Here is a 27,956-nt window from a genome sequence, read left to right as displayed (position 1 = left end):
AACAACCAATAGGAGGCCCCAGTGCACCAACAGAGATGAAAACTGAAACTCTCAACTGAAATTGGCACACCGGCATATTTGGGAAGGCCTACTGCACTTGAATGTTCTGTACCAGCACCCGGAATGCAGCAGGGTGAGGAGGTGATGTCCTGTTCTATTGAGGTTGCAATTATCCTGGAGGTGGTGTTGGTTATGCGTGTGAGTTTGGTCCTATTATTGACAGATAATAGGTCAAAGAAACAGGTGGAACAGTGAAGTAAGATGGGTTGAATAATGCTCTGGTACAATAGCAGGAGCTGGGGTGAGGGGGGACCTATCATTATTTATTCTGTCTTGCTGAAATTGAGGTTACTAGTTACTTTTCAGATTAAGATTTTATATTAAAACATGATAAACTCACTAATATGGAGATATGTGCACATGGGACACATTTACCGAATGGGATCTCAGTGACTTGATTTGAAGGTAAAGTACTGTGTTGCAGTTCTGCTTTGGTGGCATTATCTTTGCACATTATTTTGTGAGGGTTTTGATAACTCGCCTTAGTTGACTGCATGTAATTAGATGTACTCAGGCAGGACCCACCAATTTTCCCACAGCACTTTGAGGCAACATCTGATACAGATTGTTACAATGAGATGGTAAGAAGTTATACTGTAACGCTCCATTCGGACTGGATTCATTTCTCTAGTGGTGGTGGGGGTGGCTTTAACATTACATGCAATGGTCAGAGATCTTATTCCCTTCTACTTGTGCTTCTACACTTTTTTTTATAAGTTGTTTTTTTTTGCCGTTTTATTCAGATGGGACAGTGTCAGAGTGAAAAGGGGGAGAGAGAGGGGACAACACGCAGAAAGGGCCGCGAGTCGGAATCGAGCAAAAGTACTAAAACCATTGCAGGAGGGAGGGCGAACAAACTGAAAATGAGAATTTGTCCCTCCTCATATACGCTTCAGTGGTGAACAATGAACACAGTAATCAGACGCCATCAAGAGTATAATTCAGTGATGTCAAAGCAGATGTTTGACTTTGACGAGATACAGAGGTCTCCTCCCTAAATTCAGAAATTTCCTCCCTTCACACTTTTTTTAAAATATTTTTTCCAGCATAGATGCCTTTTTATTAGCATAAAACAGGACAGGAGAGAGAGGGGGGTGCAACATGCAGCAAAGGACCTCCAGCTGGGATTCGAACCAGGGTCGGCTGCGTATGCATGTTTAAGCTCCAGCAAAAAGAAAAAAAAAACATTGTCTTCCTTGTTGTGTTTCAGATTTCTAGGACTCAGTTCAACCAAACAGACATTACCCTTCTAAATGTCTCATATTAACAGCAGTCACAATAAATTATTTTCAAAGGTGCCCACACGAAGTACATACAAATACACACTTGTTTAGCAGAAGTTTGTTTTTTCTTCTATCTTTTGCCGATGACTCATAAAGGAAGAATACAATAAATAACATGTTGTATGGGAGGAGCGACGTTTGGCCCTCCCTTTATCGGCCAAGGGCAAGACAAAGAACCAGGATAGAAAAGGCTTTTGGTTTCGTTTTTTGGGTGGGGTTGGACAACATTATAAGAGCAAGGGAATCCTAATCAACCCGCTGGACACCTGGAGGATCGGCATTGATCTGGGTCGCCTACCTGCTACAGGTAAGCGATGGAATGATTGATAATGTGATATTGTTTTGCTCATTAGAATATTATTGTGTGTGCACCCGAAAATAATGCGACCACTTTTGTGGTTATTTATTTTTAGAGAACAAGGGGAAAAGTGATTTTCTTTTATTCCCAGGATTTAATATTATGTGTAAGGTTAATTTTGCACAGTGTATTGTGTTGCAGACAGGTCACTACTTTTTATTTATTTTATACCGAGGTTTATTAATTGTATTCATTTTATGTCTAGAATCACCACAGATTAGATGTTGCTGCCATTTAAACAGTTAAGAACTGCTGTAATTTGCACTATATCATTATAGTAGCCCTGATTCACATAAGTGATTATGTGTATTGAACAAATTGTGAAATTGATACAGCTGTAAATACATTTGTGAGATGTGATGGACTAATATGATTCATGGAACTATGTTGCACTAAATATAGTTATGAAGAACTGAGACTGACACATGTTGTGTTGAATATTTGAATATAGATTCAATCTGGATGAGGAACTGAGCGCTCCGTGTCCTCATTGCTGCTGAACTTTACGTTTACACATGAAGTGTGCTCGCACGTAAGTTAACAGCAGAGTGGATTTTATGTCTCACCTGACTCTCATTTCCTAAATATTTGCTTTGGACACTTACTTGAGTCTGGTATTATCAGTTTAATAACTTTTTTTTCTTCAGTTAAATGTAATGATAATGATTCCAAGTTGCAGTGGTTGACTTGATACATAATTATTTGTTTACCTTCCAGTTGCTGTCCTTGGTCATGGATGATTTTGTTCGTGACAAATTACGTGAATGGGGTCTCGGCGAGTGGATAGACAATTTTAAAGGTAAAATATTACCATCCTTCAGCTGAACCCACACCTATTTCAGTCCTTGCATAATGTATTTTTTTTTTCTCAATTTTGAAACTAATTCTTGTTTTCGCATGACTCGGATTGAAATAAAATGTATGTTTTTTTAATTGCAGCTGGAGGCATTGACAAAGAACATCTTTACTATCTCGAAAATGAAGACATCACTTGCTTGATCCCAATAGTTGGTCCAAGGGCAAAATTCAGGAAAAGCCTCAAGTTGTTGAAGGTAATATTCTCTACTGTGAAGACAGGCATTTATTATTCACAGAAGCATAAACGTTTAGATTTTCATGATACCTACAGATAACAGATTAAAATATACTTTTTTCCTTTGCCTCCAGGAGGAACAAAACCCAACAAACCCAACAAACCCAGAAACGGTTGATTCTTCCGTTCAAGTAAGTTGAATTACAATCATACATATTCTTAAACTAAAGGGTACTGGTCACTGGATCACAGTTGTGATCACAGTTGTTGAAGGAGAAAAAAGGGATGCTGGTTGTGCTCTCACTGCTTCCCTGGGGTTCACCAGACTCAACCCAGTCTGGAAGAGAACATTAATGCAGGTCTGTTTTCAGTGTGTGAATTGTAAAGATGTGTGTTCAAGCCGGCAGCACCCTGTTTAGAGGACAAAACACCTGTGTGAATGTAATTCCTTTAATTTGTGCGTCACATGTTCGTTCTCAGGTTTGTGCGTCCACCAGCAACACAAATGAAGGTGAGATACACAATATCTTATTGATTACACATCGTGTTCCATTTCAAGGCCATAACCTTGATTTGTTTAAGCAGCTATATTGAGACCCTGTTTTAATATTGTGCCAGGCACAATAACTGATCTCTCTCCTTTTTTTCCTTGCATTTTAACGGGCACTCTAAGGAAAGAGAAAGGTGGATCTTCAGGGGGAGGGCAACGAGATGGAATCTCCAGCTAGAAAACGTCGACCTGACAATATGGACAGATCATACTCAGGTATCTGTAATACTACCATGACAGCAACAGACAACTTACTATAGGGTATCACATATGTATGCAATGAAATGTTTTACTCGTATACCAAATTATCAGGACAACTCAAACAGTCATCACCATGCATGTTACAAATGCCATAAATGTTTATTAAACTGCAGGTATCCATAGTAACACTACATGCTTTGAAGTAAATAACTACTGTGGCATTTAACTGGATGGTGGCTTATGCTGTGCTAAGCTGCCGTATAAGCCTGATGAACCTCTGAAGCATCATAAATTGACTTGTCAGAGAATTTGTCTCTTGTACTTTAAATCCTTTTCCTCCTATGTTTGTACTAGTTTAGACATCTTATTTTGCAATACCTGTTACTTGATACACAGGTTCATAGCTTCTGCTGAATTGTTCTGTACTTTTACTCTCATAGGAGAAATCATACTGTCTGATGTGAAAAACATCATGAAACATGTATGTCTGAGACTACCCGACCCGGACAATAAGCTCAGCAATTTCCTTAAGTAAGTAATACGTTTATTAAATGTTCCATATTTTGGGCTGGGTTCCACTTCGCTCAAATTAAGCCACCTTACCCCCAGGCTAACTCAGAATAAGAGTGACACCAGTTGCATCAAATGACAAAATAACATGACTCATCATTTGTGGTGTAGTAACAATGTTGTGGAACCAGAGGGAAAAAACAGTCATCAGAAGTACTGAGCCCTGCCACATTATGAAGCCACAGCATCTCAGTCAAATCTGTACTCAATGCTGTGCAGATTTGCTAACTGTTGAGTGCAGCTTTTACCAAATGTTCTCTGCATTTTCAATGTCCTTGTATCCCTTGATTTCTTTCAGAAAGCATATTTTTCTGCGGCAGTGAAGGGAGCTGAGCAGTTTCATGCGTTTGCTCTGTCAGCTATGTTTTTATGAAGTGGCAACCCTGATTTTGACACATTCTTTCATTATTATATTTCAGATGAATTGATTAACACATTTTAAACTATTAAACAACAGGAAAAAGATCAGTGATTTGAAGACAGACAAGAGGGAGTTGGTCGGTGTCTTTGGCAGAACCGGGGCTGGAAAGAGCTCTTTGATAAATGCTGTCATTGGAGTGAAGAATCTCTTGCCGTCCGGAAGAATCAGCGCATGTACCTCAGTCATGATTAAAGTAGAGGCTAACATGGACAACTCAAATTATGAGGCAGACATTGAGTTCATAACAAAAGAGGTAAAATGAGCTCAATATGTTTGTTTACTGCAAAAATACAGTTGTTGATTACACAACATGCCATTTCATTTAACTACATTAAAGATGTTTTTTATTTTATTCAGGAGTGGAACGATGAGTTGTGGTTCTTGCGTAATTTTGTTGGTGATACTGTGATGGAGGAAAATGATCAGGAAACTAACGATGATTATCAGGACGCTGTCGACAAGCTATCAGCGCTGTATGGTGAAGAATGGAAAAACGCACAAGAAAACCTCATGGATGACAAATATTTCAAAGAGATCCCAGAATTTCTTCATTCCAAGAATAAGGTTTTGGAAGGTGAATCTGTAAGTAAAAGTAAAAATCGTATATATCTTCATAGAAAGCATTCTTGCGGTTAAGGGAAAACACCACCGCATTTCCATACTGAACTATGTTCTGCTCTGATCTTAGATGAGGTGATACATACCTCCCTCTCCTTTGTGCGTGTACTCAATGGCTCTTGCGCGCGCTCCGCGCAGCGCTAATTTGCTAGCATGTAGCTTCGACGTCGGCGCAGCAATATCATCACTCCGCTCCCCCTCTTACTTCCGTCAATAGAACCTACCACGCCGTCGCCTGCACTACCTGTAGTAGTTTGTGCACAGTTGAGGAAGCATCAGGTTGTAGTAAGATAGTTTGTGAACAATCATACATCATGGTTATAACGTGCATCGTACAGGGTTGTGAAAACAAGCAGAAGGTATATAGTCCAGTCATCTTTTGAGTGATGATATTACTGCGCCGACGTCGAAGTGCTTCCAGTTGTTATTCCGACATACTATATAGTTATCCTTGTTATCCGCTTAGAAAAATTGCCATGTTTCATTTTGTGTAACCAAACTTGGGTCGTGTAACTACTCACGTAACCGTATTTAAATAGGGACAACGTGGAAGTGCTTGGTCGCTTCTAACTTCACCCCCCTTTGGATCCTAAGGAATATACTGGGACAAGCTACATGCTAGCAAATTAGCGCTGCGCGGAGTGCGCGCAAGAGCCATTGAGTGCACGCACAGAGGGGAGAGGGAGGTATGTATCACCTCATCTAAGATCAGAGCAGAACATAGTTCAGTATGGAAATGCGGTGGTGTTTTCCTTTTAAGTTGAGTTTGAGCATATAAATGAAAGCTTCTTGAGTTGCCATAAAATTATTTTCTCATTTATTGCAGCCCAAAGAGCTATCTGCAAAATTGGTCAACTATACAAGAGACAACCCAAAATGTGAAGAAGGCAAAGATGCAAAGATGTGGTATTGGCCACTGGTGAAGTGTGTGACTGTCAAGGTGCCTGATAATGATCTTCTCAAGCATGTCACACTTGTGGATCTTCCTGGAACTGGGGACTGTAACAAGAGCAGAGACACAATGTGGAAAGGGGTAATTTATCACAAACAGTTTTGTTTATTGTGTATTACTATGTTGATTGCAAACTATTAAATTGTTACACTGATAATGACTTATTCTAAATTAACTTGTGGTTATGTCCCTTCAGGTTGTGGGAAAATGTTCTACTGTGTGGATTGTGACTGATATCAATCGAGCAGCAGCAGAGAAAGAACCCTGGGAGATCCTGGAGAATGCCTGTGGCTTCATGGGAAACGGAGGCGAGTGTCAGCGCATTCACTTTATCTGCACCAAGTCTGATGTAATTGAAGATTCAGATGATCAGTAAGTGATTTAAGATGATTTAAGATGCCAGTAGTACAGTTATAAATATAACGTCCAAATTAGACACTGACACATTTAACAGGAGTAAACACAAGCAAATGTGCAGATGATATTGTCACAGCACAAGTAGTACTGGTAATAATTATAAAAAATAAAAAACAGCAAATAAAATACAAAATAAAATCAAGAATATCAAAGAAATATAAGTTACAGTGCAGTATAAGCAATTAATAAATTGTTTTGTTTACTGAAAGGCAGCGGCAAACAGAAAAGTCTGAGATTTGGAGTAGGCCTGCAATTTTCTCGAAGTTTGTTCAAGATATGTCATGCATTAAAAACTGAATGCTGCCTTTCCATGTTTAGTACTGACTCTGGGGACACAGAGCAGCAGCGTTTTAGGGAGACCTGTAAAGAAACCGTTACAGTAGTCTGCTGAAGATAAATGCATGGACAACTTTTTCCAAATCCTGAGACATAAATCTTTTACATATTCTTTAGGTGATAATAGGCTGACTTCGTAACTGTTTCAATGTAGCTGTTGAAATTCAGGTCTGAGTCCATGACTATGCCTAAGTTTCTGGCTTGGTTTGTGGTTTTTACCATTACCGTTTGGCAACATCCAAATTAGGAACTAACACATTTAGCAGCCGAGACCTCAACAGGAGTAAACAAGGGCAAATGTGCAGATGATATTTTCACAGCAAAAGTAGTACTTGCATCAATGCATTTGCATTTTGTGTCAGTGTAATCCAGAGTCTTTTAAACATTTATTTGAAGGGAATTCCTTTAGAAATGAACAACTGCATATAAACTCAATACAATTAATTAAACTAAAATAGCAGTCGCTAACATTGTCTCTATGATTGCCAAATTACATAGTACTTTCCAGAAAACTTCCTAGGGAATCGCCGACCTGTTACAACAAGTGTTGCACTTTTCAATATCAATGGTGGAGGCATACAGGTTTAAGGGCCCTCTCACACTAGGGCCAGTTGATCACTACTGTGCTGAAGCAGGAGTTCCCCTCTCCCATGTCCCCCGCTGGCCTGCACTCACATTGCTCCAAGCCCAACCTGGCCTCTTGTACATACGTCTTCACGTCATAATACGACACAGGCATTGTTTTTACGTAATTTCCAAGAAGTGCGGTCTCAGTCATTACAATAGAGAACAACACAGAACATGACTGCAACTTTACTGACAAGTGGCTGCTCCACATATTTAAAGGAAACACTTGACCTGCATCAGAGCATGTGAGCGGAGCGTGTGGGGAGGAGAGCAGAGTGGCATTTTTATTATGAAAGGACAGAGCGTCGCCCTATGTTCCGCTCCAATTTTGCTCCAGTACTGTTCACACCATGATTCTGAAGCATGCCCAACCCGGAATCCATCTGTGCCTTTACAGTCATCAACAGAATTTACAGTCAAAATGTTAAATTATAAAAAGCTTGATATCAGGGGTCGAAGCACACCTCTTCCAACCCTGCCAGGACCAAGGAAGTGTACACAAACAAACTTTGGGACTCAAACGTGCTTGGGCACACTACGGGTTGCCTAGTGTGAGTGCACCAAAGATAATTTTGACTTTTATCATTTACTATTTACCATTTCATTCTGAAAGTATACAGAACATGATTGTGTGCTTAAAGAATGTTGGAATTTGAGGTTTCAGTTCTCCAAATACTGTATGAGGTGCCTCTTTACACAAATCTTTTTTTATAGTTCTGCAGCTGATGTTTGCTCTTCAATAATAAAACAAAATAATCAAGCAAAGCAAAAAGTGAAAAGAAAATTCAACCAACAAAACATTTTGAAGGTGAGTTTTACAGACTGACAAACATTTTAATACAAAGATTTTTTACAACTGCAAGCCTGCCATAAAATCAAGCCTTTTTCTTTTTAGAAACATTTCAGTCATGAATGTTTCAAAGTGTTCACAGTGAGTTCCAAAGAGTTTCTGAAAAAGAAAATCCTAAGTCCAGAGGATACTGGTAGGTAAAGTCTCCACATATGAACATATGAACTCTTAGTTACTTAGTTTACTGTAACCACTTTAATTCAAACAAGAATGATGAATTGGATTATACTTAAATGGAATTTAAATATGTATGGAAACTGCATTTTCTTTTTTTTTTTTTACAGAAATACCCGAACTTCAAGAATTTTTGCAGGAACTCAATGACTGTTACTCAGAGACATTAAACTATGTGTCTGGAGCTCATGGGATTGTCTCTCTGATTCACGGGGCTAACCGTAGAAGCAGGGTAAGAATATGATCTCTTTGATTGTCTTTAATCATCATTGACAGAAAATAATGAGAAAACGGTAAAGTCATAGCCGGACTCCTTACATGTCAGCCACGCATACATTTTAGACATCCAGGGAGTTGATTATGTTATGTTGTGTTTGTGTTTGTTTTCAGGCCGATGAAAATACAGCTGTGTGCTCAACCCTTGAGAAAAGGCTGGGGAATGAACTTAAAAAAGTCATGCATTCCTTAAAAATGACTCACGCTGCCTTTGAAAAATGCCTCAGTGATGGGGTTGAAAAATCAAAAAGTTCATGTGAAAAAGTCTTGGCGTTGTTCTTACGTCTTGTAAGTATTTGAATTGTAACTACGTCAAAACAACCGTTTCTGCACTTTATATGAATGTCTTAGAAATGTTTCTGTTTTGTTTCAGAAAAAGACAGGATGTGGTTTCCACAGGATATTGAAGTGTGTAGTTGAGAACAATGGCACCTACACACAAAAAAAAACAAATAAAACGATTAATCTCAATATGACATTAGCTTCATGCCTGACTGACAGCATTGATGAGGAGTTCAAGAAAACCTTCCCGTAAGAACTGAATTAATAAAGACATAAAACCCCGTGCTGGCTGATTTTACAAACCGGTCATGGTAAGCTTTGAACGCTTTATTAGCCAACTGGACATTCTTGAGGTTTTTCAAGATGTTTCGCCTCTCATCCAAGAGGCTTCTTTAGTTCAGAAATGATAAAGCTTTCAAAGATTATACAGTTATACCATTTATATATATATACATATATATATATATATATATATGTATATATGTATTACATACATGTATATATATATATGTATATATATATATATGTATGTAATGTATGTATGTATATATACAAACTTGTCAATGCTACCTTTATGAAAAATGTTTCAGAAATGAAGGAAAATGTGGACCATTCAATGGGGTCATCAATGCATTTTCAATTGACACAAAGAGCATGATGGGAGAAAAGAACAAAGATGTCGAACTGCAACTGATATTTCTCAAGACAGAGGTAAAAGGTAGAATAGAGGTAGACCAACCTCAGTGGGGTGAAAAATACTTTAAAGTACCTTATTTTTATAACCTCTATTTTATTTAAAATATGTTGATGAATGCTTTATATTCTCTCAAAGGAAGAAAAACTTAAGACAAAACTCAACAAAATCATCCGGGTTCGCAAGAAAATGATCTACAGTTGTCTGACGACAACAATCGAGGATGCCATGCAAGTTTGCTATGATGGTGAGATATCATGACATATAAATGCTGACACTATGATAATACACATTTGTCATCTTGACTGTGCAGGAAAATGTAATTGACAAAAGGTTTCTGTCGTAGAGGCAAAGAAAATTGAAGGAGTGAACACGCTGAAAAACATGAGGGAAACTATTACGAGGCATGTTCTTGGGTCAAAAGACATCATGTTTCAGCAGGCCAAAGACGTTGTGATGAAAGAGCTGAGGGCCTTGACGGTTTGATACATTTCATAATTAATTACATGAAAGCTTCTCAGTTGAGCTTGAATATTTTGCTGCGACTGATAAGTGATATAGATTTTTATGTTAATTAGGTGGAGATCCTGAAGAAACTGAGGGAAACAATGCAGGAATCAATCAATCTGTCGCTCAAGACTGATGGTGTTTCCATCCCAGGTAAAGGAACGTTAGGAAATATAAACACGACTGTCACTAATAATACTGTAAATATTTGATTGAAATGAAAAAGCCAACAAATATCCAACTTTGTAATTATTAATTCATTTTTTGTAAACAATATGTTTTTGCTTTTGTTAGATGTTAAAGAGGAGCTGAAGTTGGTGAAGGGCCACCTCGATGCCCTGAAGCGAAGCCAAGATGAATAACCAACAGTCATAGAATAAATATATTATCTTTGTCTCACCGGAGAGAAGCCGAAGGTTCATCGTCATACAGAGTGCAAACGGTTACAGAAAGGGGGCCATCTTTATAGTGCTCTGAAAGTGAGATGTGGGAGTGGCGGTCACACATGGGTCAACCGTTATCTGTGCTTTCAGGTCCAAACAATGTTCTGTTCACACACACACTTTTTCTCTCTCCCTTCATCATGCAAAAACACTTTTTAATGTGTTCATCGTGTACAAATGAGTCATTATACATTTGTTTAAAAGCCTTATACAAGAGTCCCAGATTACCAAGTGACCTGTCCCAGATGATCACATTCAGGCAGGATGTTCTTTTTTTACTGAAAGGTATGATATGTTGATTTAATGGGTAAAACAGATATCTGAATGAGTTACAGTAATCAAAATTGCAAAAATTACCTGAATTCACCTGTACATACTGTAGTTTCACATAGATTTGAGGCTTTTCAATCAATTATCTTTTTTCTTTCATGTTCAAGAACAACTGCAACTACTGCAAAATAATGGTTTATATATGTGTTCATTCATATAGAGAAAAAGATGATAGAGATAATAGTAATAAACAAGTTGATCTGGTTTGATTATTTACTGAACAATTTCTGTTTTAATCTACACTGATTCTTAAAGCGTACATGTGTATATGGAAATGTATGCCATACTGCCCAATAAACCTCAATAAAATTCAATTTTAAGTCTGTCATCAAATCTTTAATTTCATTTGTGTGGTCATGTGGTTAAATTACATTTACATTGTCATTCAAAAGTTATGTTGCTTTCCCAGCTCATTTTGGACAAGAAAATAAAAATAAGTTCACTACACAGTCCAGATGCTGTTAATTCCTAAATCTCCTGGTATACTGATGAGTAATGTCAGTTTGCATTTTGTCCTTATAATGATAGTCCAAACAGGTTCAGCAAAGTTGTTGTTGTTCATTTAGGACTCTTGGTAATGGAATGTATTATGCTTGTTCTGTTTTTGTCTGGAGCAAGGAAGGAAGCTGCTTTGTCTGTTGTTGGTAAGTCAGAAACTAATTGTAGATTTGGGTTCAGGCATTGTGTGAGTAAAGCTAGTTGCAACATTAGTCGTGTGCTGATAGCTTGTTGTTGAAATCGTCATGAAACTGCATATGTTAAGTGAGTAATCAACTAAGTTTGAGCCACCTCAGGTGTAGTGAATAGACTTGATTAGAGGGAGGGGTCACACACAGTACTTACGGTAAACTGCGCACTTAAAAAGGCTGTCACTACAGCGTCAGCTGCAGCGTCTGGCCATCTGAACGAAGACAGCTGAACAAAGACAAGGGAGTCTATCTGCGGGAGTCAAGACAGCTGAACAAAGACAAGGGAGTCTATCTGCGGGAGTCAAGACAGCTGAACAAAGACAAGTAAAGTCTATCTGCGGGAGTCAAGACAGCTGAACAAAGACAAGGGAGTCTATCTGCGGGAGTCAAGACAGCTGAACAAAGACAAGGGAGTCTATCTGCGGGAGTCAAGACAGCTGAACAAAGACAAGTAAAGTCTATCTGCGGGAGTCAAGACAGCTGAACAAAGACAAGGGAGTCTATCTGCGGGAGTCCATCGAGGACGTCCACCGAGGTAGGCATAACATCTTACCCCCCCTCGCAGCCATGTGTCTTATCCCAGTCAGGACATCACACTGGAGAAGATTTCACCGAAGACCCTTCACTCGAGGCTGTAACCCATCCAATCTCTGCTACCCACCATTCTCCACCGGTAAGGACCTTGAAGTACTAGGGGGGCTATGGAACTGCCAGTCTGCAGTCAAGAAGGCGGACACCATTTCAGCCGATGCCTCCCTGCAGTCTCTCCACTTCCTGGCCCTCACAGAGACCTGGATCACCCCGGAAAACACTGCCACTCCAGCTGCCCTTTCAACTGCCTACTCGTTTTCACACTCCCCAAGACGAACAGGGCGAGGAGGAGGAACTGGGCTCCTCATCTCACCGAGATGGTCCTACCAGATCCTTCCTCTGGACCACCTACCCCGATCTACACTTGAATTCCACGCCGTCTCTGTCACCCTTCCTTTCAAACTCAACATCATAGTGATCTATCGCCCACCCGGTCCTCTCTGTGACTTTTTGGATGAGATGGATGCCCTCCTGAGCTGCTCCCCTGATGATGGCACACCACTCGTCGTCCTCGGTGACTTCAACATCCACTCGGGAAAGCTGCACTCATCTGAATTCATCGACTTCTTTTCCGCATTTGACCTTACGCTCTCCCCCTCTCCACCAACTCACCGCGCCGGGAACCAACTTGACCTTGTCTTCACCAGATCCTGTGGCATCTCGGCACTCTCTGTTACCCCGCTCACCGTGTCCGACCACCACTTTGTGACTTTCTCCCTCCCCATGGAGCCCACCACATCCCTCCCCTCTACGCCTCGAATTGGTCACCAGCCGCCGCAACCTGAAATCCCTCACTCCCTCCGCTCTCTCCTCAACTGTTATCTCCTCGCTACCATCCTCAGAACAGTTCTCCTTAATACCTACTGAGGAAGCCTCCTCCATCCTGATGTCCTCACTCTCCTCTTCTTTGGACACTCTCTGTCCCCCTATCTCACGACCTGCGCGATCATCTCCCCCCCCCTCCCTGGCTGTCTGAACCTCTGCGAACCAACAGATCATTGTTGCAAGCGTCAGAGAGAAAATGGAAGAAATCGGGCCAGCACGAGGACCTTACTCACTACCACCGCCTCCTCTCTGACTTCACCTCAACTGTTTCGGCAGCTAAATCTGCCTTCTACCTGGCAAAGATCAACTCTTCTGCCTCCAACCCCAGGAAACTCTTCTCCGTGTTCTCCTCCCTCCTCACCCCTCCTACCCCTCCGCCCCCTTCCTTCCTTACTGCCGATGACTTTGCTACTTACTTTACCAAGAAAGTAAATGACATCAGCTCCTCATTTACGCCTATTCCCTCCCAGAAGACATCTCCCCCAACCCTCAACTCGGATGGTCTTACCAGCTTTACCCCCCTCACCTCTGAAGATGTTCACGCACTTGTTACATCTAACCGTGCCACCACCTGCTCCCTCGACCCGATCCCCTCCTCTCTTCTCCAAGACATCTCACACGACATCTTGCCATTCCTCACCACCCTGATCAACTCCTCCCTCACCTCAGGTGTCATTCCAGCGGATTTTAAGACAGCTACCGTGAAGCCTCTCCTTAAAAAACCCACCCTAGACGCTACTGACATCCAAAGCTACAGACCTGTATCTCTTCTTTCATTCCTCTCTAAAACCTTGGAACGTGCCGCCTACAACCAACTGTCATCCTATCTCTCGCTGAACAACCTCCTAGACCCTAATCAATCAGGATTCAGGACTGCTCACTCCACTGAGACGGCCCTCCTCACAGTGACCGAGTCCCTGCGAGACGACAGAGCCTCGTCCCACTCCTCCGTTCTCGTTCTCCTCGACCTATCTGCTGCGTTCGACACAGTCAATCACCAAATCCTCCTCTCCACTCTGGCTGAACTTGGCATAACTGACTCTGCTCTCGCCTGGTTTACATCATACCTGACAAATCGCACCTTTCAGGTCACATGGAATGGCTCTATGTCCAAACCCTGTTCTCTGGACACGGGTGTCCCTCAAGGCTCAGTATTAGGACCGCTTCTGTTCTCACTATACACCAGATCACTAGGTTCTGTTATCACATCGCATGGATTCTCCTACCATTGCTACGCAGATGACACCCAGCTGTTCCTCTCTTTTCCCCCGTCCTCTGACACCCACATTGCAACTCGCATCTCGGACTGTCTGGCTAACATCTCTGTCTGGACAACTGCACATCACCTAAAGCTTAACCTGAATAAAACCGAACTCCTCTTCATCCCAGGGAAAGACTGCCCTCGCATGGACCTGTCGGTCACTGTCGAGGGCATCACAGTATTGCCGTCGTCAACTGCGAGGAACCTGGGTGTAATCCTCGATGACCAACTATCCTGCACCCCCAACATCACTGCTGTGGCCCGATCCTGCAGATTTGCCCTCTACAACATCCGCAGGATTCGGACCCTCCTCACAAAGGACGCAACGCAACTCTTGGTCCAAGCACTGGTCATCTCCCGCCTTGACTACTGCAACTCTCTCCTGGCCAGACTCCCGGCCACTGCGATTAAACCATTGCAGCGTATCCAGAACGCTGCAGCACGTCTTATCTTCAATCTACCCAAATTCTCCCATGTGACCCCCCTCCTCCGTGACCTCCACTGGCTCCCTGTTGCAGCACGCATCCAATTTAAGACGATGACACTGGCCTTCAGGGCCATCAATGGAACGGCAACCATCTACCTTCAAACACTGGTCAAACCTCATGCCCCGAAGCGAGCACTTCGCTCCTCTACTTCAGCTGGCCGGCTGGTACCACCATCGCTGAAATCAAACAAATGTCGCTCAGCAAAGTCCAGACTCTTCTCTGTTCTGGCGCCTCAGTGGTGGAACGAACTCCCGATTAATGTCAGGACAGCTGAGTCATTTGCCATTTTCCGAAAAAGGCTCAAGACTCACCTGTTCAGACTTCACCTCGACTAGCATGACCCCCCCCCCCCCCCCCCCAAAAAAACACCCTTACCTATAGCACTCTGATCGTAGCACTGTTGCTCTTGAACTACTAGTTTACTCAGATGAGGACCTAACACTTGTTCTACTTTTAGCTCTTACTTTATCGGCAATGATTCGTTGTGGTTTCCTTGTTTCCTTCTTTTGACAAATGTACTTATTGTAAGTCGCTTTGGACAAAAGCGTCTGCTAAATGACCTAAATGTAAATGTAAATGTAAATTTTCAAAATGCCACTTACTGAATGGAACATGTAGACACACAGGCAATAAATAGGGAGGGCATTGTTAAATACTGCTTATCACTTTTTCATGATCCAGTGTGACCGTGGTCCAGGCGCAGACCCGGAATGGAGACAGGAGCTGCCGCCCCTTCCTCCACCGAGTAGAGACGAAAACGAGGAGGAAAGTCACACTGCACAGTGACAGCCCTCGAATGCTGTCTGAAGAGCACTGCTATTTCAAACTGGGCCGCTCCTTGACAGCTCGTCAGGCTGCAGCTGCGGAGGACCAGAATCAGGCTGAGATGGTGGGAGCGCTCACTCAGGCCTAAATGGCAAACACTATCGGCTGGGGGCCGTAACAGCAAGTATATGAAATAAACACATATATTGTAAAATAAAGTATCTACAAGATATTGTATTGTATATTGTAAGTCGCTTTGGACAAAAGTCCTAAATGTAAATGTAAGATATATTCCACCCACCATTACAGCCACCTTAAACAACCAATAGGAGTCCCCAGTGCACCAACAGAGATGAAAATGAAACTCTCAACTGAAATTGGCACACCGGCATATTTGGGAAGGCCTACTGCACTTGAATGTTCTGTACCAGCACCCGGAATGCAGCAGGGTGAGGAGGCGATGTCCTGTTCTATTGAGGTTGCAATTATCCTGGAGGTGGTGTTGGTTATGCGTGTGAGTTTGGTCCTATTATTGACAGATAATAGGTCAAAGAAACAGGTGGAACAGTGAAGTAAGATGGGTTGAATAATGCTCTGGTACAATAGAAGGAGCTGGGGTGAGGAGGGACCCATCATTATTTATTCTGTCTTGCTGACATTGAGGTTACTAGTTACTTTTCAGATTAAGATTTTATATTAAAACATGATAAACTCACTAATATGGAGATATGTACACATTACCGAATGGGATCTTGATTTGAAGGTAAAGTACTGTGTTGCAGTTCTGCTTTGGTGGCATTATCTTTGCACATTATTTTGTGAGGGTTTTGATAACTTGCCTTAGTTGACTGCATGTAATTAGATGATCTCAGGCAGGACCCACCAATTTTCCCATGGAACGTTGAGGCAACATCTGATACAGATTGTTACAATGAGATTGTAAGAAGTTATACTGTATTGCTCCATTCGGACTGGATTCATTTCTCTAGTAGTGGTGGGGGTGGCTTTAACATTAATTGTCAGAGATCTTAATCCCTTCTACTTCTGCTTCTACACTTTTTGTTTTAAGCTGTTTTTTTGCCTTTTTATTCAGATGGGACAGTGTCAGATTGAAAGGGGGGAGAGAGAGGGGACAACACGCAGAAAGGGCCGCGAGTCGGATTCGAGCAAAAGTACCAAAACCATTGCAGGATGGAGGGCGAACAAACTGAAAATGAGAGTTTGTCTCTCCTCTTAATGCTTCGGGGTGAACAATGAACACTGTAATCAGAGGCCAACAAGAGTATAATTCAGTGATGTCAAAGCAGACATTTTACCTTGATGAGATACAGGGATCTCCTCCCTGTACCTGCAGAGGACCTCTACATAAACATTCCATTTTTACAGAGTGCAGGATGATTTTGAATGCTGGGAACACACATAACTGCAGAGGAAGGGTCAAAGTTCCAATTTCCCATAAAACCTCAGTAGTTGTATCATAGAAATGTACAAATTTTGTACATGTTTCCATTACAATGCTTTTGTACTTTTGCTTGAGTAATAGTTTGAATGCAGGGCTTTTAATTGTAAGAGAGTTTTACACTCTACTTTTCCTTAAGTAGAGATCTGGCTGAGTATTGCCACCAGTGTTAACATTAGTTCATTGAAATATCAAAAGGGTTTTCTTTCTTTTTCGTTCTCCCTCCATCATCAGTCTCATAATATTTGGGACTACAGTCAAAGTTTCAGAGTTTAAGCTCCAGCAAAAAGAAAAAAAAACATTGTCTTCCTTGTCATGTTTCAGATTTCTAGGACTCAGTTCAACCAAACAGACATTTCCCTTCTAAATGTCTCATATTAACAGCAGTCACAATAAATTATTTTCACACGTGCCCACACGAAGTACATACAAATACACACTTGTATAGCAGAAGTTTGTTTTTTCTTCTATCTTTTGCCGATGACTCATTAACGAAGAATACAATAAATAACATGTTGTTTGGGAGGAGCGACGTTTGGCCCTCCCTTTATCGGCCAAGGGCAAGACAAAGAACCAGGAAAACAAAAAGGCTTTTGGTTTCGTTTTTTGGGTTGGACAACATTATAAGAGCAAGGGAATCCTAATCAACCCGCTGGACACCTGGAGGATCGGCATTGATCTGGGTCGCCTACCTGCTACAGGTAAGCGATGGAATGATTGATAATGTGATATTGTTTTGCTCATTAGAATATTATTGTGTGTGCACCCGAAAATAATGCGACCACTTTTGTGGTTATTTATTTTTAGAGAACAAGGGGAAAAGTGATTTTCTTTTATTCCCAGGATTTAATATTATGTGTAAGGTTAATTTTGCACAATGTATTGTGTTGCAGACAGGTCACTACTTTTTGTTTATTTTATACCAAGGTTTATTAATTGTATTCATTTTATGTCTAGAATCACCACAGATTAGATGTTGCTGCCATATAAACAGTTAAGAACTGCTGTAATTTGCACTATATAATTATAGTAGCCCTGATTCACATAAGTGATTATGTGTATTGAACAAATTGTGAAATTGATACAGCTGTAAATACATCTGTGAGATGTGATGGACTAATATGATTCATGGAACTATGTTGCACTAAATATAGTTATGAAGAACTGAAACGGAGACTGACACAAAGAGTTCTGTGTTCAATATTTGAATATAGATTAAATCTGGATGAGGAACTGAGCGCTCCGTGTCCTCATTGCTGCTGAACTTTACGTTTCCACATGAAGTGTGCTCGCACGTACGTAAAAAGCAGAGTGGACTCTGCGAGAAAGAACGATGGTTTTTGACTTCATGCCTCACCTGACTCACATTTCCTAAATATTTGCTTTGGACACTTACTTGAGTCTGGTATTATCAGTTTAATAACTTTTTTTTCTTCAGTTAAATGTAATGATAATGATTCCAAGTCGCAGTGGTTGACTTGATACATAATTATTTGTTTACCTTCCAGTTGCTGTCCTTGGTCATGGATGATTTTGTTCGTGACAAATTACGTGAATGGGGTCTCGGCGAGTGGATAGACAATTTTAAAGGTAAAATATTACCATCCTTCAGCTGAACCCACACCTATTTCAGTCCTTGCATAATTTATTTTGTTTTTCTCAATTTTGAAACTAATTCTTGTTTTCGCATGACTCGGATTGAGATAAAATGTATATTTTTTTAATTGCAGCTGGAGGCATTGACAAAGAACATCTTTACTATCTCGAAAATGAAGACATCACTTGCTTGATCCCAATAGTTGGTCCAAGGGCAAAATTCAGGAAAAGCCTCAAGTTGTTGAAGGTAATATTCTCTACTGTGAAGACAGGCATTTATTATTCACAGAAGCATAAACGTTTAGATTTTCATGATACCTACAGATAACAGATTAAAATATACTTTTTTCCTTTGCCTCCAGGAGGAACAAAACCCAACAAACCCAGAAACGGTTGATTCTTCCGTTCAAGTAAGTTGAATTACAATCATACATATTCTTAAACTAAAGGGTACTGGTCACTGGATCACAGTTGTGATCACAGTTGTTGAAGGAGAAAAAAGGGATGCTGATTGTGCTCTCACTGCTTCCCTGGGGTTCACCAGACTCATCCCAGTCTGGAAGAGAACATTAATGCAGGTCTGTTTTCAGTGTGTGAATTGTAAAGATGTGTGTTCAAGCCGGCAGCACCCTGTTTGGAGGACAAAACGCCTGTGTGAATGTAATTCCTTGAATGTGTGCGTTACATGTTCGTTCTCAGGTTTGTGCGTCCACCAGCAACACAAATGAAGGTGAGATACACAATATCTTATTGATTACACATCGTGTTCCATTTCAAGGCCATAACCTTGATTAGTTTAAGCGGCTATATTGAGACCCTGTTTTAATATTGTGTCAGGCACAAAAACTGATCTCTCCCCTTTTTTTCCTTGCATTTTAACGGGCACTCTAAGGAAAGAGAAAGGTGGATCTTCAGGGGGAGGGCAACGAGATGGAATCTCCAGCTAAAAAACGACGATCTGACAATATGGACAGATCATACTCAGGTATCTGTAATACTTTCCATGACAGCAACAGACAACTTACTATATGGTATCAAATATGTATGCAATGAAATGTTTTACTCGTATACCAAATCTTATCAGGACAACTGAAACAGTCAACACCATGCATGTTAGAAATGCCATAAATGTTTATTAAACTGCAGGTATCCATAGTAACACTACATGCTTTGAAGTAAATAACTACTGTGGCATTTAACTGGATGGTGGCTTATGCTGTGCTAAGCTGCGGTATGAGCCTGATGAACCTCTGAAGCATCATAAATTGACTTGTCAGAGAATTTGTCTCTTGTACTTTACATCCTTTTCCTCCTATTTTTGTACTAGTCTAGACATCTTATTTTGCAATACCTGTTACTTGATACACAGGTTCATAGCTTCTGCTGAATTGTTCTGTACTTTTACTCTCATAGGAGAAATCATACTGTCTGATGTGAAAAACATCATGAAACATGTACGTCAGAGACTACCTGACCCGGACAATAAGCTCAGCAATTTCCTTAAGTAAGTAATACGTTTATTAAATGTTCCATATTTTGGGTTGGATTCCACTCCACTCAAATTAAGCCACCTTACCCCCAGGCTAACTCAGAATAAGAGTGACACCAGTTGCATCAAATGACAAAATAACATGACTCATCATTTGTGGTGTAGTAACAATGTTGTGGAACCAGAGGGAAAAAACAGTAAACAGAAGTACTGAGCCCTGCCACATTATGAAGCCACAGAATCTCAGTCAAATCTGTACTCAATGCTGTGCAGATTTGCTAACTGTTGAGTGCAGCTTTTACCAAATTTTCTCTGCATTTTCAATGTCCTTCTATCCCTTGATTTCTTTCAGAAGGCATAGGTTTGCTCTGTTAGCTATGTTTTTATGGAGTGGCAACCCTGATTTTGACACATTCTTACAGTATTAGTGTATATTTCAGATGAATTGATTAACACATTTTTAAACTATTGAACAACAGGAAAAAGATCAGTGATTTGAAGACAGACAAGAGGGAGTTTGTCGGTGTCTTTGGCAGAACCGGGGCTGGAAAGAGCTCTTTGATAAATGCTGTCATTGGAGTGAAGAATCTCTTGCCGTCTGGAAGAATCAGCGCATGTACCTCAGTCATGATTAAAGTAGAGGCTAACATGGAGAACTCAAATTATGAGGCAGACATTGAGTTCATAACAAAAGAGGTAAAATGAGCTGAATATGTTTGTTTACTTCAATCTATTTGAATAGGTAGCTGCAAAAATACAGTTGTTGATTAACATGCCATTTCATTTAACTACATTAAAGATGTTTTTTATTTTATTCAGGAGTGGAACGATGAGTTGTGGTTCTTGCGTTATACTGTGAAGGAAAATGATCAGGAAACTAATGATGATTATCAGGACGCTGTCGACAAGCTATCAGCGCTGTATGGAGAAGAATGGAAAAACGCACAAGAAAACCTCATGGATGACAAATATTTCAAAGAGATCCCAGAATTTCTTCATTCCAAGAATAAGGTTTTGAAAAGTGAATCTGTAAGTAAAAGTAAAAATCTTCATAGAAAGCATTCTGGCGGTTGAAGTTGAGTTTGAGCATATAAATGAAAACTTCTTGAGTTGCCATAAAATTATTTTCTTATTCATTGCAGCCCAAAGAGCTATCTGCAAAATTGGTCAAATATACAAGAGACTCAAAATGTGAAGAAGGTAAACATGTAAAGAAGTGGTATTGGCCACTGGTGAAGTGTGTGACTGTCAAGGTGCCTGATAATGATCTTCTCAAGCATGTCACACTTGTGGATCTTCCTGGAACTGGGGACTGTAACAAGAGCAGAGACACAATGTGGAAAGGGGTAATTTATCACAAGCAGTTTTGTTTATTACTATGTTGATTGCAAACTATTAAATTGTTACACTGATAATGACTTATTCTAAATTAACTTGTGGTTATGTCCCTTCAGGTTGTGGGAAAATGTTCTACTGTGTGGATTGTGACTGATATCAATCGAGCAGCAGCAGAGAAAGAACCCTGGGAGATCCTGGAGAATGCCTGTGGCTTCATGGGAAACGGTGGCGAATGTCAGCGCATTCACTTTATCTGCACCAAGTCTGATGTAATTGAAGATTCAGATGATCAGTAAGTGATTTAAGATGATTTAAGATGCCAGTAGTACACAGTTATAAATATAACGTCCAAATTAGACACTGACACATTTAGCAGCGGAGACCGCAACAGGAGTAAACACAAGCAAATGTGCAGATGATATTGTCACAGCGCAAGTATTACTGGTAATAATTATAAAAAATAAAAACCAGCAAATAAAATACAAAATAAAATCAAGAATATCAAAGAAATATAAGTTACAGTGCAGTATAAGCAATTAATAAATGTTATCGTTTACTGAAAGGCAGCGGCAAACAGAAAAGTCTGAGATTTGGAACAGGCCTGCAATTTTCTCGAAGTGTGTTCAAGATATGTCATGCATGAAAAACTGAATGCTGCCTTTCCATGTTTAGTACTGACTCTGGGGACACAGAGCAGCAGCATTTTAGGGAGACCTGTAAAGATACCGTTACAGTAGTCTGCTGAAGCTAAATGCATGGACAAGTTTTTTCCAAATCCTGAGACATAAATCCTTTAATCCTAGACGTTATCTTTAGGTGATAGTAGGCTGACTTCGTAACTGTTGAAGTTCAGGTCTGAGCCCATGACTATGCCTAAGTTTCTGGCTTGGGTTTAAGGGAATTCCTTTAGAAATGAACAACTGCATATAAACTCAATACAATTAATTAAACTAAAATAGCAGTCGCTAACATTGTCTCTATGATTGCCAAATTACATAGTACTTTCCAGAAAACTTCCTAGGGAACCGCAGACCTGTTACAACAAGTGTTGCACTTTTCAATATCAATGGTGGAGTCATACAGGTTTAAGGGCCCTCTCACACTAGGGCCAGTTGATCACTACTGTGCTGAAGCAGGATTTCCCCTCTCCCATGTCCCCCGCTGGCCTGCACTCACATTGCTCCAAGTCCAACCTGGCCTCTTGTACATACGTCTTCACGTCATAATACGACACAGGCATTGTTTTTACGTAATTTCCAAGAAGTGCGGTCTCAGTCATTACAATAGAGAATAACACAGAGAACATGACTGCAACTTTACTGACAAGTAGCTGCTCCCCATATTTAAAGGAAACACTTGACCTGCATCAGAGCATGTGAGCAGAGCGTGTGGGGAGGATAGCAGCATTATTTATTTATTATGAAAGGACAGAGCGTCGCCCTATGTTCCACTCCAGTACCGCTCACACCATGATTCTGAAGCATGCCCATGCCCAACCACGAATCAAACCTTTATTTATACTTTAGACATTGAGGTTTCCCTCATTTTCAATGACGATAATAAAGATAATAAAGATGAGTAGATATAAAGATAAAAAGATATAAATAACTAAATAACTAAAAACAGTTGCAATTTGATGAGCAGAGATTTCACACCAATTGCTTAAAAACAGGAGCAGAGGGGAGTACCTCTCACTTAAGTGTTTGTTGCAGAGCGTTCCAGGTACTAGGGGCATCAAAAAGGAATGCAGTTTTGCAAAGTTCTGAGCATGCACTAGGAATCTATCTGTCTTGCTCATTCATCAACAGAAACAGTCAAAATGTTAAATTATAAAAAGCTTGATATTAGGGGTCGAAGCACACCTCTTCCAACCCTGCCAGGACCGAGGAAGTGTACACAAACAAACTGGACTTTGGGACTCAAACGTGCTTGGGCACACTATGGGTTGCCTAGTGTGAGTGCACCCTAACAAAGATCATTTTGACTTTTGTCATTTACTATTCACCATTTTATTCTGAAAGTATAGAAGAATGTTGGAATTTGAGGTTTCAGTTCTCCAAATACTATATGAGGTGCCTCTTTAGACAAATCTTTTTTTTATAGTTCTGAAGCTGAAGTTTGTTCTTCAATAATAAGACAAAACAAACAAGTGAAGCGAGAAGTGGAAAAAAAAATCAACCAAGAAAACAGTTTGAAGGTGAGTTTTACGGACTGACAAAAATTTTGCTAGAAAGATATTTTACAACTGCAAGCCTGCCGTAAAATCAAAGCTTTTTCTTTTTTAGAAACATTTCAGTCGTGACTGTTTCAAAGTGTTCACAGTGAGCTCCAAAGAGTTTCTGAAAAAGAAAATCCTAAGTCCAAAGGATACTGGTAGGTAAAGTCTCCATGAACATATGAACTCTTAGTTACTTAGTTTACTGTAACCACTTTAATTCAAACAAGAATGATGAATTGGATTATACTTAAATTACATTTTTTTTTTTTTTTTTTTTTTAACAGAAATACCTGAACTTCAGAAATTTCTGCGGAAACTCAATGACTGTTACTCAGAGACATTAAACTATGTGTCTGGAGCTCATGGGATTGTCTCTCTGATTCACGGGGCTAGCCGTAGAAGCAGGGTAAGAAATAAAGTAACACAATCTGTTTCATTGACAGACAATCATGAGAAAACGGTAAATTCAAAGGTGGACTCCTTACATGTCAGCCATGCATACGTTTTAGACATCCAGATAGTCGATTTCCTGAGTTATGTTGTGTTTGTGTTTGTTTTCAGGCTGATGAAAATACAGCTGTGTGCTCAACCCTTGAGGAAAGGCTGGGAAATGAACATAAAAAAGTCAGACAATCATTAATAAAGACTCACGCTGCCTTTGACAAATGCCTCAGTGATGGGGTTGAAAAATCAAAAAGTTCACGTGAAGAAGTCTTGAAGTCGGTCTTACATCCTGTACGTATTTTAATTGTAACTACGTCAAAACAACCGTTTCTGCACTTTATATGAATGTCTTAGAAATGTTTCTGTTTTGTTTCAGCCTAATGCAGGAAGTGGTTTCCACAGGGTATTGAAGTGTGTATTTGAGAACAATGGCACCTACACACAAAAAACAAAAAAAAAAACAATTAATCTCAATATGAAGTTGGCTTCATGCCTGACTGACAGCATTGATGAGGAGTTCAAGAAAACCTTCCCGTAAGAAATGAATTAATAAAGACATAAAACCCCGTGCTGGCTGATTTTACAAACCGGTCATGGTAAGCTTTGAACGCTTTATTAGGCAACTGGACATTCTTGAGGTTTTTCAAGACGTTTTGCCTCTCATCCAAGAGGCTTCTTTAGTTCAGAACTGATAAAGCTTTCAAAGATTATACAGTTATACCATTTATATATATATTTATATATATATATATATATATATATATATATATATATATATATATATATATATATATATATAAATAATCCAAATACAAACTTGTCAATGCTACCTTTATGAAACATGTTTCAGAAATGAAGGAAAATGTGGACCATTCAACGGGGCCATCAATGCATTTTCACTTGACACAAAGAGCATGATGGGAGAAATGAACAAAGATGTCGAACTGCAACTGATATTTCTCGAGACAGAGGTAAAAGGTAGACTAGAGGAAGACTGACCTCAGTGGGGTGAAAAATACTTTAAAATACCTTATTTTTATAACCTCTATTTTATTTAAAATATGTTGATGAATGCTTTATATTCTCTCAAAGGAAGAAAAACTTAAGACAAAACTCAACAAAATCATCAGGGATCGCAAGAAAATGATCTACAGTTGTCTGACGACTACAATCGAGGATGCCATGCAAGTTTGCTATGATGGTGAGATATCATGACATATAAATGCTGACACTATGATAATACACATTTGTCATCTTGACTGCAGGAAAATATAATTGACAAAAGGTTTCTGTCATAGAGGCAAAGAAAATTAAAGGAGTGAACACGCTGAAAAACCAGAGGAAAACTATTTCGAGGCATGTTCTTGGGTCAAAAGACATGTTTCAGCAGGCCAAAGACGTTATGATGAAAAAGCTGAGGGCCTTGATGGTTTGTTACATTTCATAATTAATTGTATAATGATGATAGTAAAGCATGTTGTGCCGCTCATCATTATCTATAATTCTACCTGGTATTTACATGAAGCTTCTCAGTTGAGCTTGAACGCAATATTTTGCTGCGACTGATAAGTGATATAGATTTTTATGCTAATTAGGTGGAGATCCTGGAGGAACTGGAGGACACAATGCAGGAATCAATCAATCTGTCGCTCAAGACTGATGGTGTTTCAATCCCAGGTAAAGGGAACGTTAGGAAATATAAACACGACTGTCACTAATAATACTGTAAATATTTGATTGAAATGAAAAAGCCAAACAAATATCCAACTTTGTAATTATTAATTAACTTGTTGTAAATAATATGTTTTTGCTTTTTTTAGATGTTAAAGTGGAGCTGAAGTTGGTGAAGGGCCACCTCGATGCCCTGAAGAGAATCCAAGATGAAGAACCAACAGTCATAGAATGAATATATTATCTTTGTCTCACCGGAGAGAAGCTGAAAATCTTTTATTCTACTGTGCAGAGAAGGTTCATCGTCATACAGAGTGCAAGCAGTCTGGAAGAACAACGGTTACAGAAAGGGGGCCATCTTTATAGTGCTCTGAAAGTGAGATGTGGGAGTGGCAGTCACACATGGGTCAACCGTTTTCTGTGCTTCCAGGTCTAAATAATGTTCTGTTCACACACACACACACACACACACACTCTTTCTCTCTCCCTTCATCATGCAAAAACACTTTTTAATGTGTTCATCGTGTACAAATGAGTCATTATACTGTACATTTGTTTAAAAGCCTTATACAAGAGTCCCAGATTACCAAGTGACCTGTCCCAGATGATCACATTCAGGCAGAATGTTCTTTTTGGCAAATAACACTAATGGCTGATGTCTTCTGGCATGGTTAGAAAACATAAGGATTACTGAAAGGTATGATATGTTGATTTAATGGGTAAAACAGATATCTGAATGAGTTACAGAAGTCAAAATTGCAAAAAAATTACCTGAATTCACCTGTACATACTGTTGACATAGATTTGAGGCTTTTCAAACAATGATCTCTTTTCTTTCATGTTCAAGACCAACTGCAACTACTGCAAAATAATGGGTTTATATATGTGTTCATTCATATAGAGAAATAGATGATAGAGATAATAGTAATAAACAAGTTGATCTGGTTTGATTATTTACTGAACAATTTCTGTTTTAATCTACACTGATTCTTAACGCATACATGTGTATATGGAAATGTATGCCAAACTGCCCAATAATCAATAAAATTCAATTTTAAGTGTGTCATTAAATCTTTCATTTCATTTGTGTGGTCATGTGGTTAACAAATTAAATTTACATTGTCCAGATGCTGTTAATTCCCAAATCTCCTGGTATACAGATGAGTAATATCAGTTTGGCTTTTGTCCTTATAATGATAGTCCAAACATGTTCAGCAAAGTATGTTGTTGTTCATTTAGGACTCTTGTTAATGGAATGTATTATGCTTGTTTCAAAATGCCACTTACTGAATGGAACATGTAGACACACAGATGGGCAATAAATAGGGAGGGGCATCGTTAAATACTGCTTATCACTTTTTCACTGTAATAATCCTTCCATTCTTATCATGAATCAGAGTCAAGGACATTCAAATAATTTCAGAATTTATTCTGGTCATAAAAAACATGACAATTGGTCATTTTAAATAATAATAAAAAAAATATATTATTAAAATAGAGTACAGCCATGTCAACAAAAAACGTCAACACCCTGACGCAGAAGTATCAAGGCAATGTGGTATCGCAGTGAACTAGTGGCTGTACCAATTAATTGACAATAATATGTGCACATAAATATTCTTTAATTCGGAGTCTGACACTTATTCTTGACATGGACAATGAGGGAAAACCTCAAGAGAATGTGCCGTGCATTTGACACGGTCTCAATAACTTAGCTTAACTCAGTGTCTGCTGTGCAACACCAAGCCCGTGTGTAATCAAATACATTTATATTTCTTTTCATTACGCATTGATTTCGGTCAAATGTTGAAACACCTGTTATATCTCAGATTACTGTAAACTCAGTACAAGTTAGTAAAGAAATAAAGCACAAGAAGGGAGTCAAAGCCCTTGGACAAAACTTGTCTAAGTTAAATTATACTTGCTTACTCTTTTTTCAGGGAGACTACATGACTGTCAGCATGAAACTGATGTCTGTAAATTCACTTACAGCTATAAGCACTAGATGTTTATGTATATGATGAAATGTTATAACCGATAACAAAAGGTGTAGTTCTTAGGCACAGATAAAAAGTTACTTATTCCCCTTTCACTCTGACTTTCTAGCTTGCATTTAAATATTTGTTTTTCTTTCAAATGG

General features: G+C 39.6%; 2 protein-coding genes across 5 annotated transcripts; both read left to right on the top strand.

Moving 5' to 3' along the window:
• The first annotated feature begins 1,511 nt into the window (after window positions 1-1,511).
• LOC311031252 (nuclear GTPase SLIP-GC-like) lies at window positions 1,512-26,872 on the top strand. 4 transcript variants are annotated; one of them, XR_014599051.1, is made up of 23 exons: window positions 1,513-1,650; window positions 2,153-2,233; window positions 2,419-2,500; window positions 2,641-2,753; window positions 2,869-2,925; window positions 3,215-3,245; window positions 3,408-3,500; window positions 3,926-4,016; window positions 4,513-4,729; window positions 4,834-5,058; window positions 5,921-6,127; window positions 6,243-6,418; window positions 8,141-8,234; window positions 8,322-8,409; window positions 8,561-8,682; window positions 8,841-9,014; window positions 9,100-9,257; window positions 9,599-9,719; window positions 9,841-9,949; window positions 10,049-10,182; window positions 10,281-10,362; window positions 10,504-10,625; window positions 26,114-26,872. XR_014599051.1 is itself a non-coding variant. In XM_084037442.1 (22 exons), the coding sequence occupies exons 3-22, from the start codon at window positions 2,434-2,436 to the stop codon at window positions 26,049-26,051; spliced, it is 2,445 nt and encodes an 814-aa protein (XP_083893568.1). In that variant the 5' UTR covers window positions 1,512-1,650; window positions 2,153-2,233; window positions 2,419-2,433; the 3' UTR covers window positions 26,052-26,872. The 4 variants fall into 4 exon arrangements, 3 of the variants coding, with proteins under 3 accessions (XP_083893568.1, XP_083893570.1, XP_083893569.1); XM_084037442.1 differs by lacking the exons at window positions 10,281-10,362; window positions 10,504-10,625 and adding an exon at window positions 25,741-25,822 and having other exon boundaries at window positions 1,512-1,650; window positions 25,966-26,872; XM_084037444.1 differs by lacking the exon at window positions 26,114-26,872 and having other exon boundaries at window positions 10,504-11,315.
• On the top strand, window positions 17,665-23,579 carry LOC311031258 (nuclear GTPase SLIP-GC-like). Its single transcript, XM_084037454.1, has 12 exons — window positions 17,665-17,761; window positions 18,275-18,355; window positions 18,569-18,650; window positions 18,791-18,903; window positions 19,019-19,066; window positions 19,356-19,386; window positions 19,549-19,641; window positions 20,070-20,160; window positions 20,625-20,841; window positions 20,965-21,174; window positions 21,288-21,491; window positions 21,600-23,579. Exons 3-12 carry the CDS (start codon window positions 18,584-18,586, stop codon window positions 21,777-21,779), a joined length of 1,254 nt encoding a protein of 417 aa, XP_083893580.1. The 5' UTR covers window positions 17,665-17,761; window positions 18,275-18,355; window positions 18,569-18,583; the 3' UTR covers window positions 21,780-23,579.
• Window positions 26,873-27,956: the final 1,084 nt, after the last annotated feature.

The sequence above is a fragment of the Eutrigla gurnardus genome, assembly GCF_963514095.1.
Source record: "Eutrigla gurnardus genome assembly, chromosome: 20".
NCBI classification, from domain to species: domain Eukaryota; kingdom Metazoa; phylum Chordata; class Actinopteri; order Perciformes; family Triglidae; genus Eutrigla; species Eutrigla gurnardus.
This window is presented reverse-complemented; position numbering and strand designations above follow the sequence as displayed.

Bases quoted from the DNA above. Each gene is read 5' to 3' on its own strand.
- LOC311031252 (XM_084037442.1), top strand. From the start codon at position 2,434: ATGGATGATTTTGTTCGTGACAAATTACGTGAATGGGGTCTCGGCGAG. The intron at 6,128-6,242 runs GTAATTTATCAC...ATGTCCCTTCAG, and splicing joins GAGACACAATGTGGAAAGGG to GTTGTGGGAAAATGTTCTAC. The intron at 9,720-9,840 runs GTAAAAGGTAGA...ATTCTCTCAAAG, and splicing joins TGATATTTCTCAAGACAGAG to GAAGAAAAACTTAAGACAAA.
- LOC311031258 (XM_084037454.1), top strand. From the start codon at position 18,584: ATGGATGATTTTGTTCGTGACAAATTACGTGAATGGGGTCTCGGCGAG. The intron at 19,642-20,069 runs GTATCTGTAATA...TTACTCTCATAG, and splicing joins TATGGACAGATCATACTCAG to GAGAAATCATACTGTCTGAT. The intron at 20,161-20,624 runs GTAAGTAATACG...ATTGAACAACAG, and splicing joins AAGCTCAGCAATTTCCTTAA to GAAAAAGATCAGTGATTTGA.